The following is a 10,845-nucleotide window of genomic DNA, read 5'->3' on the forward strand; positions in this document are numbered from 1 at the left end:
GGCCCTGCAGCAGGGATATCTGTCTCTAGGTCCATTTTGTGTCGTAGAAAAAATCAAATGAACAACATCTGACACGAGATATAGACAGACTCGTCAATATTCACAGCTTGATCTCCCAGAGACACACATTGTTTTTCCAAGCAAATGAAAATAGCGCATGGCAGTCCTTGTCATCTTGAAACAATTAGCAGCCTAATATTCAGTTGCACAGAAGGAGAGACATAAATGAAGATGGAAGCCGAGTTGTGTGAAGAGATGTAATACCGATGTGGAATACTGTTACATAGGCAGAAAGTTGGTACAGCACCTGAAGAGCCAGCTTTAGGTAGAGAGTAGTTGTTACAATTTGCTAGAGCCAACTGTCAGCTCTGTTTCCAACACCTGTGGCTATAGATTTCCATTTTGTTGTGAGGATGGCACATTTCTATGTCTGATACGACTTTATTAGTTTATTGCCATGCTTGTTCTTCACCTCTTTTATGAGTAACACTGACACCCAATTGTTCGCATCTGTTGTTTGCAAAGGATGCAACAGAAAAATGCTCCTGGCAGACAGGATGAGCGAGGATTCATGTTCATCTACTTCCCATTTGTACCTTCTTCATAACAATTAACAAACTGAACTGAAAATGAAAGCTGAGTGGAGCACTTGTCTTAGCTTATCTGTCTCAGAGCTAACTAGCTAGCAAGTTCCACCTGTTTGCTCAGTCCTCTCTTCCTTTTTTACTCCATTTACACCAAATTTTGGTCATCTGAGCTCCAGCTAAGTGAGAAACAGAAGTTTAAAAAAAATAATATATATATATATATATTTATATATATATGCCAAGACATATGAGGATGAAATCATACTGGCATAAGTGGCAGTGCAAGCTTGTTCTGCGTTAACCTTTTCTCATCCTCTGACTCGCAGTCCCTCTGATTTTTGTGCTGTGAGTCTCTCTGTTGTAGATGTTTGATGCTTTGATGCCCTGTTTCAGTCTGAACAGTAAAGCTCCCTACACAACATTTACACATATAATCACACTCACACACACATACAGAAAAGACACACAGGCCTTGTAGTGCAGGAGCAAGAGAGGGTCTGAGGGCTGTGTTTTTTTGTGATTAGCATTTGCCAAACCCTCTGTAGGTCAACGGAGGATGTAGTCAATATTTGTCGTTACCAAGGCCACAAAGAGGGCAAAGACATGTAGTAAGGACTGGGATGAGGTTGCCCTATTGTTGGCTTGCTGAACCCCACTTGGGGGACGAACAGTGGTCCGGGGAGTGCACTTGTGCTTCCTCCGTGTGACGGTGCCGTCCGGAGACGTGTGGTCATGTTTCCCACCGTCTGTGAAATCTGGGGAGGAATCCTCCTTGTCTGCCATGACCTCCTTCGAGTGGTGAACTTCATTGTCACCCTTCCCCTTGCTCACCCTGTTACGAGGCTTTGTGCAGTTCCGAGGTCGGCCAGGCCTCGAGGGGTGCACTATGTGGGTCTGCCCTCCAGAGCCCACCACTACTCCACGATTCATAGACGGATTCACCGTGCCAGATAAATTGTTAGTCTGGGCTCTGGACTCCGAGTTAGGAACAGTTGGTGAACAGTTTGGGAAGTCCTCCTTGCGCAGCTCCTTGAGGTCTTTCCCAACCAAATCAGCCGGGGCATGACAACCCACTGAAGACGTCGAACCTCGGAAACGTTTCAACCATTCCCATAGCGACAAGGCCTTGCAGTCACACGACCAGGGGTTGTCGTTGAGGCGCAGGTATTCCAAGGCGGGCAGCGTGTCCAGGCACTGTCCGGACAGCTGTATCAGAGAGTTGTTGAACAGGTAGAGGGTGGTGAGACGTTTCAGGTCATGGAAGGCCAGGCGGTCGACCCACTCAATCTGGTTCTGGTGCAGAAGCAGTCGGTCCAAAGCTCGGAGGCCTCTGAATGTGTTCTGGTTAATGCTCCACAGGCGGTTTCCATGCAGGAACAGGTGGCTCAGGTTGTGGAGGTCCATGAATGTGTCATCCTGCAGGAACTTCAGATGATTCTCCTGAGAGAGCACACAATATCAAGATTATATATTAGACAAAGTGCTCATTCAAAAATGAATTACTGTATTCCTGTAACCTAACTTATGCCTTCATGCCATGAATTCTACTGGCCAGTGTCGGACTCAGGATGTTTGAGGGGCAGGGGTGAAAAAATAGAAAGGGTATGCACGGTGGCATTGGGGCCAGTGCCAATGGCCTAAATACTCGAATGCACTGTCCATCTGACCATGTTTATACCCTGTTGCCTTCAAGAAACCAGGCTATTGCTGTTATTGTCACGAAATGGAGAAAATAGAGCTGCAATAATTATTTGCATTGTCGATTAATCTGTTTTTTTTCACAAATAATTGATAAATAGTTTACAATGTCACACAAATTGTGAAAAATTTTCATTACCATTTCCCAGAGCCCAAAGTGGCATCTTCAAATTGCTTTATTTGTTCACAAACAGTCAAAACCCAAAGACTCTTCATTTACTATCATGAATGACAAAGAAAAGCAGCACATCCTTACATTAAAGAAGCCATACCCAGTAAATGTTTGACATTTTTGCTTGAAAATTAACTGAAGTGATTAAAAGCTTCTCAAAATTTATTTTCTTTTAATCGACTAATTGATTTGTCAAATAATCGTTGCAGCTCTAGTGCTCAATGAATAATCATGACACCAAACAATCTGAGAAGTAATGTGTTAAAAAACATTTGGATTTGACACCATAGAAGGAAAAATTGTGGCTGTTTGCTGATGTTGTTGGCAGCTTGTCACTCAAGTGAGGCAGCGGAGGCACTGAACAGAACATTAACTCTGCAACATAATTTAGGATTAGTCTACGTGGGTTGTGTTAGAATTATTTAAAATAAAGTCAGTGCTGGTTCAAATTTGTTCTTCGGAAGGGTGGCAGCTCTAATAGAGTCTTGGTGACAAATGAACCAGAATGAAACTGTATAGTGTACCTGCAAGTAGAGATACTGCAGGTTTCTGAGGCCTTGGAAGATGTTATTAGGAAGTGAACTGAGCCCACAACGGTAGAGGTGTAGCGCATTGAGCCGACTCAGCCCGTGAAAGGTGTCTTCAGCCAAGGAGCGCAGGTGGCGGTTGTCTCCCAGATCCAGCTCCTCGAGCACCGTGAAGCCGTGGAAGGTGGAGGGCTCGATGTATGTGATGTTATTGGAGTAGATCCAGAGAGTGACCAGGTCGGAGCTGAAGTGGCCCCGGAGTAAGCGATGGATCTTATTGTTCTGTAAGAAGATGCGCTCGCTGTCAGGAGGAATGCCTTCGGGGACCGACAGGAAGTTGTGGGCTTGGCAGGAGACGGTGCTGGGCGCGGTGTAGCAGATACAGTGACGGGGGCAGGACCAGGACAACTCGAGCCCACAGAGAACCAGCAGGAACTCCAGCCCGCAGCCTGCAGAGAGCACACAAAGAGAAAGGTTGAGGAAGAGAGGACATGATCAAAAATCTGAAAGTCTGGAGCGAACAGGGCATAACCAAAGTCATTAGAATTTATCCTTGAGGGACCTTGGATAGCTGTAGCAAGGTCCAAGACAATAAATCTAACAGACCCTATGACCATGAATCTCTGAATAAAGTTTAATGACAATAGTTGAGATATTTCAGTCAGGACCAAACTGTTGGACCAACCAAAAAACCAACAGACTGACATTGCCATCCCACACTGCTAGTGTGACTAAAAGTTGATATTCTAGTATGGACTGGTGCCATAGAAAACCAGTCAGGAAACAAGAACACTGAGCAGAATCCATGAGCGATTGAGTCATGATTTTGCAAACAAATTCATATTCTGATTTTCTGCCAAACAGAGACATGTGTGGCTCAGCCTTGATCCATTTTGCGTTTCGTTTCTTCGGTTTCAGTGATTGTCTCTCTGATTGGTTCAACTTGCTACACATATGGACCTTATCCGTCACAGTTTACTAACCGAATCCACCGAGTGTGTAGGCCCACAATGAGCAGTCTATTGAAGAGAGCAAACGATAACACCTGCTCCAGTGAGTCACAAGACATCTCAGTGAAGCTGATTGGATCCCTGGTGCAACACTCTTGTCTGATTCGACACATATGCGGCTATTTCATAAATTACCCTTTCTAATATCCTGCCACCTTAGGGAGATGTGCTATTAAGAGTCCAATCCCTTCCTTCCCCGAGTCCATTGGCACTACTTTGCAGCGAGCGGAGGCTGTAATCAGTCTTTTTTGTGCTGTTAAATGGGGCGTGGAATGCTTATTTAAACTGGTAGTAAGCTGCTCTGAGGCGCTTTCTGATCGGTGACATGATTCCCTAGATCCTTTAGACGGGAGATGTGACTTATCCACAGTCTCATCAAAAATGAGCACAAACTCACAGCCCGTCATGAAACTTCCATCTGACAACCCCTGGCTGTCTTCTACTCAATTTATTATTCACAGCATAGCAAAGGCCTGATTCGCTGCTTCTAATCGATACGCCTCTGTTGCCTTTTAACTCACCCTGTAATCCTGGGTCTTTTATGCTGGAAATTCAGGAGCTGCAGAATTACTCTCCACCAAGAGACAGGCGTATTTATCTAATGTATTTTCTCGCCAAACTGTGGCTAAGCTGTGACATTCAGCGTCTGACTCCACTGACCTTTAACAGTAATTCTCTGTGTCTAGTTGCGGAGCTGTGTGTCACCTGAACAGGAGCGTGCTCTCCTGGGCACGGATCTAATCCTATTTGTTAAGCCCTGCTACTGGGCAACAATGGAAATGCGTGCATCCTCCTAAATCAGAAATGTGCCCACTAAATGAGGTGATTCTTCACGGTTGAGCGCTGTCAAAAAGGCTGAATGCGAGTGTTCATGTGTGCTGATACGCATGTGAGTATGTTGGAGGGCATGTCGTGCCATGAAAGCTTGGCTTTACTCATGACCTGCGTCACGACACGGATGCTTTAGGTGTATTACTGGCTATATCCGCATTTGTCACACAGTCAAGACCAAACAAGAGTGCTGTTCCATTGCAGCAGTTTTTATCTCAATCCGTCTCTCTACTCGCCACTTCCATGAAGATGTATCAAGCATGGCACCTATTGACTGAGTAAATCAGGGGAAAACATTTTGCATTACTTTTTGGAAATAAAGGTTTGCTTTATTTATCAGACAAATAAGCAAGACGAGACAATTTCTCCAGCTGCTGTTCGAGGAGCATTTGCATTAAAGGTACTTGAGATGCAGCTTCTTTGTAATTTGCTCATATTTTTTTTTTTATACTACTGACCCTCACAGTAGAAGCATTCTTATAAAGAGCACACACAACGTAACCAATTTAATCTGTCTTCTGCTTTTACATTTGCTCCGAGATGAAATAATACTCGTTTCAATCACCTGTCTTAGCGGGGATTCATCCTAGAGATTCCATTATTCATAAAACTGATTCATAAGACCTTCTCTCACTCCAGTAATTATATTTTTCCAGGCCTTAAACTATTTCCATTAACACTTTACTTCATGCATGTCAATAGAATTAGGCAGCAGATTTCTAACGGGAAAATGATCAGAGCGTGCGAGAGACAGACAGTGATAAGTGTGATACACGGGCAGAGCGAGGGGATGAGAATGTAGATAGTGCCCAGATAGTGAGACAATTTGAATCAGTGATCTGCTAATCACGTTGGACACAAGGATGTGCCTCCTCTCCCATCACTCTCCGCAGCTTGTCAGGACAAAGTACTAGATTCTTTATCCTGCTTAATCGGTTTCTCTAAAATGGCTATTTTTTTTTTTTTTTTTTTACTGCTGTGCACAAAACCTCCATTTATAGTAAAAAAAAAAGTGGCTGATATAGGGTAGGTTATCTTCCTACTTTCATTTCCTGTGCACAGAAGCTTTTCACTTCCTCTCTGATGAGGCTTATACTAGATGTGAATTTATGATGTGAATGCTCTTCAGATTAACGCATCTCTCCTCTGCATGCAGACTGAACGACGAGGGAGAATGACACACCGTTCGCTCTTGTTTTCAGCCACACTGAGGCCATGTGTGCTCCCTTTTGAAGTTGGCACAACACGCACCTCCACTGGAGACTTAAATACCTGCCAGCTCACTGATCTCAGCATCCCATAAACACACAAAACACCACTTAAAACACAGATGTTATTGTAAATAAACCACCATGACACACACACTATAACACTCAAAACACTATTTTTAAAGACTAGTTCCCAGATGTATTTAGACCCTGATGTCACGGGAATACTATGTGTAATTTACCGCATGTATAAGCCTTCTATGGATACACTAAGACATTAACATGTACGTCAGGTTTGAGAGTGAATTAGGGAAAGATCATGTCAGCGTGAAAAGCATAAAAGGCTTAATGACGCTTGTTTACAGAGCTTTGAATGGGGAGGCTGGTTACGAGCACTGAGGAAGAAATACGCATTGTGTGGGAATGCTGTCCTTAAATGAAAATGTAAGAAATTAATGTGTGTCATAACTGCATTGTGCGCTCACACAATGAGCCATTCAGCTCAAATTGTGTTTTATAAATAGCTCTGGACGCAGTGGAGCATACATATGCCAATAGTGCCTATTGGAATTTGGCAGAATAAAGGGGAGGCTCTGAAAGGGAGATAATGTGTTTTTGGAAAGGGAAAGACACGGCTATTTCTGGTTGCAGCCCGGGCTGTGTTTTAACACACTCGTCACAACTCTTTCACTTCCGAGTCTCTCCCCCCATTTTCCTCCCCACTGATTACTGATGACAGATGCTATTGATAGCTCTTCACAGGCACAATCACGTTTTGACCCCGTGACCTCGTCATCAGCAAGTTCCCTTTTTTCTTTGGCGGTGTAGAAACGGAAATAGATAAATAAATGAATAAAACACAATGGCTCAGGTCCCCTGACAGACTGAGAAGTGACTGTGTAGAATAGCAGTGAGGCATAGTTCACACTAGATTTGCCCTCATGAATAACACATCTCTGCTAATAGGAGGGAAATGGTACGTCTGTAGAGCTGCGTGACTCTGCCCATCATTAGACTGGACAAACTCAATTTCCTGTGTCTCTCTAAAGACTCTGATAAGCACCCTGGTGTTTTCGCTGCTGCTATTCGCCGATTCTAAATAATGCCTCGACTCATTCCACACTCAAAAGGTGTTGACTGTCATCTCTGTGCACACAGTGGTTATTAATGGTAAAGCAATATATTAGATTATTGGTTTAATGTGCTTATTCTTCTGGGGAGCAGGGATTAAAACCCATCTGACAGAATGTATACAGTGTCAGTATCACCATGTGGCACTCAATGTGCCGTCTCTGAATGTAATAGTCTGTAATATTATACTCTGCAATATTCAGTGGATATAATAACGGTGGCTTGCAGTTCTACTCTTCATATCTCAGTGAAGAATTTATGTTTTTCAATCCATTTTCTTTGAAAATAAGTTTGATAAACTTAAACGTAAAGTCTAATAACTAATAAGTCTGATGTAAAAGGTTTTTTTTGCCAGGATTATCTTTGTAAGAATAGTGGTGCACTTGAGCCTCTTGTGGTCAAAATGAGTATTACAAAAACAAACACAAAAAAAAGTCTCCTGCCAAACTTTTTTAAAGAGGTTTCACACAAAAACATTTTTTACTCAGTTTCACGAATAAAAAAGCAAAAAATAAAAAATTCCACTCAGTTTCACAAGATTTTTTTTTCTCTTTCTCTTTTTTCCTCAAAAACTAAAGCATTTCTCTTTCCCTCTCTCTCTCTCTCTTTTTTATGTGTTTACCCAGATGAAAACAAAATTAACTTAGAAAGATTATCCTGGTAAAAAAAAAACAAAAGCAAAAAAAACCAACTTTTATTTCCCAACCAGTTCTCAAGTCATACACAGAGGAGAGAAAAACAATTTAAATCTGACTAAAAAAAAATTAATCACCAGAAAAAACAAATTTCTTCACTTGCTCCCCGGGTACATTCTTATCCATACGGGGTTGGAAGTAATGTTCAGGTCCTTTACTTTAGTAAAAGTATTAATACCACACTGAAATTACTCCACTACATACAAAACCTGACTTCAGTATTATCAGCAAAGTATCAAAAGTATAAGTACTGATTCAGCAGTAAAATGTTCCCTGTCTGTGTTTTATATCTTATTGAGTACTGCTGCATTAATGTGTATGTTGCATTTTCCTGCTGCAGATGTTTAATGTGAAGCTCATTTGAACTACTTTATATACTGTTGGGTGATTTATTCTACATCAATGCATTGTCATATATTCTCATGGTTTAGGTTTTTGGTTTGTCATTTCCTGTTTCCACATACATACAAACTGAAATATGCTTTTACAACCGCTCATGTCCCCAATGAAATTAAATGGGAAACTAAAAGGTGTATAGAGGGGCTTGGATTTCAAGGGGTTCAGTTAAGATAAACAAAAGATAGACAAACAAAAGAAACCTGCAGGTGTCAGGCTATTTGAACAACACACTTAAATAAGCACGGCCCAGATGCAGGTGACCTAGTTGAAGGGTGACTTTTGATGGTCACTCATCTAGGTTGAAGAATAAACACAATTTCCCTCAACTAGAAAGAATCAGGGCAACAAACAAATCTCAATGGGGCCTAAACAGACCAGAGTTTCCAGCTGACAATCTATTGGGATGAGGTACTGTATACAGTGTGTCAAGGACAGATTCAAAATGGGCATAAGTCTGACGTGGGTGCTATTCCCCACCTCTCGTAAGCCTTCACAAAAAGGGCATCATCACAACCTGATTATCTAGGAGGGGAATGCCCCAAGCTCCTCTCACTCATTAATTACGAGGCAGTCTCCACAGGCTGCACACAGGTGATCTCAATCCACTGCAATCAATCCAGAGGGATTTTGAAATTCAGCCAAAATAAAAAAAAAAAGCTAGTAAGTACTACACAATGGGACTGCTACATGTTTGTAGCATCGCTGTCCTGTGAGAGCCACATTTCTCTTAAATGTCAACATTTCTTGAGAAAAACAAGCCCTGTTTTCAGCTTTGTGACAAGTCTTCTAGTTAATCCAAGAGGGTTTTAAATAGTTTATTTAGCTTAAGAAGTAGGAGAATGTCTACCAGTAAAGGAACACTTCATCCTTCAGTTTATTAGAAACACTCAAAATCACCACATTTAGAGATAAATGGTTTTCAATGGATAAGAATGGTATGAGTTCTTACTTAAAAGTAACTAAAGTAACTAATATTTTCCTCTGAGATGTAGTGGAGTAAAAGTTCAAAGTTGCTTAAAATGGAAACACTCAAGTATCTTGAATTTGTATTTAAAGGTGCAATATGTAAGCATAAACAAGCAGGGGGCTGCATATCACCAGAGTAACAGCTAACTGCTGCTAGAGTTAGCTGCCATTATCTGTTAGCTCTGTTAGCCATGCAGCTAATGGCCCTGACTGGGAGCTCCTAGTAGCTAACTTCAGTAGATATCTCTGCAACACAATATAAAGTCATCTTTGAGATAATATCAAAACTCTTGTCTCTTCACATTCTGTACAAAAAAGTTAATTTTTGCATTTTTTAAATAACAATTCTTACATATTGCACCTTTAAGTGAAGTGCTTGCGTAATGTGCTTAGTAACAGTCCACTGCTGGTTTAGCTGCCAATAAAATTAGAATTAAAATATAAGGTGACATTATACATTTGCCATCTCGCTAAAAAATAACATATTAAAGCAATTTGCTTTGTATTTAAACCAAGTCCAGACTTTAAATATGTGACTGTTAATGGTCCAGGTGGAGGTTGTGTGCATAATTCAGGAGTCCCTGATAAGTTATTCTGCAGTGTCGATGAAAAAACAAAGAGAAAGCTATTAACAAAAATCTTTAGCTTGTCATTCTGCTGTCATGTCATGCAAGCTGCCAGGCTTTAATATTAGATGATGTGGTAATATAACTGCAGTATTACTGCAAATGTTTACATACTGCCATCTGTTCAGAGCACATTAGCTGCTCATGTATTTTTATACACCTATAATATGCTCATATCATAAACTCACGACACAGTGACTTTATTTAATCTCTTAATAGACCAGGACAAAATCAAACAATATAAACTGAATACTTGAAATGCTACAATGAGGACTTGCATCTATAAATTACCAGTTTTACATAATATCATTTTCTGTTTGTATAAGCCTTGATTTCACAGCAAGTTGCCTCTGCTATTTCCTGTGTGGGTCAGTGATTGCATATTTATTTTAATCAACTGTGTTGGAACAAAAGCAAGAGTGCAAAAAAAACTACAAAAAGGAGGCAGGTTTATTCTTAAAGGGAAAAGAAACAGCAATAATGGCACCAAACTAATACTTTTACTCAAGCTGTTTCTCATTACCATTTTAAAAGAATGTCTCTGTTGACTTGTTAAAAGCACTGATTGCTGCCATTATTTTCTGACTGAACAGCAGACTCACACATGAACACTCCTGCCAACAGCTGTGACCAGCAACACTTCTGCCCGGGAATATCTTTTTATTTTTTGTTTGTTTTTTTGTTTTTTTCACAGCCTACTGCAGAACGTTATAGATTTTGTCTCATTTGCCATTCCCCGGCACCACTGCAGGCAATATTGCCTCATAAGGTTGCCTGACTATTCTTCTAGAGAATGAAAGGAAAATGGGGGGAGAACAATGACAATGCGGAGATCTCAGAGAAATGCGGCAGAATGGAACTATTTCAGAAATACATCACGTCGCTGTGATATTCTTCGGGTGCAGAGGCATCAACAACCTCAGAGATTGCTTACAAAGTGCACGAGTGTTTGTGTGTTTCTGTTTGTGTGGGAGCGACTGGTCTCATCTCTTATC

At 41.2% G+C, this 10,845-nt stretch overlaps 1 protein-coding gene across 1 annotated transcript; it reads right to left on the reverse strand.

Annotated features, from left to right (window-relative positions):
* Positions 1–1,133: 1,133 nt before the first annotated feature.
* rtn4rl1b (reticulon 4 receptor-like 1b) lies at positions 1,134–3,440 on the reverse strand (the record flags this gene model as incomplete). Its single annotated transcript, XM_073492353.1, has 2 exons — positions 1,134–2,027; positions 2,982–3,440. Coding segments are annotated over 2 exons (1,353 nt in total), but the record flags the coding sequence as incomplete, so codon positions are not given.
* Between the last annotated feature and the right edge of the window lie 7,405 nt (positions 3,441–10,845).

This window comes from Pagrus major, chromosome 2 (assembly GCF_040436345.1).
Source record: "Pagrus major chromosome 2, Pma_NU_1.0".
Taxonomy (NCBI): domain Eukaryota; kingdom Metazoa; phylum Chordata; class Actinopteri; order Spariformes; family Sparidae; genus Pagrus; species Pagrus major.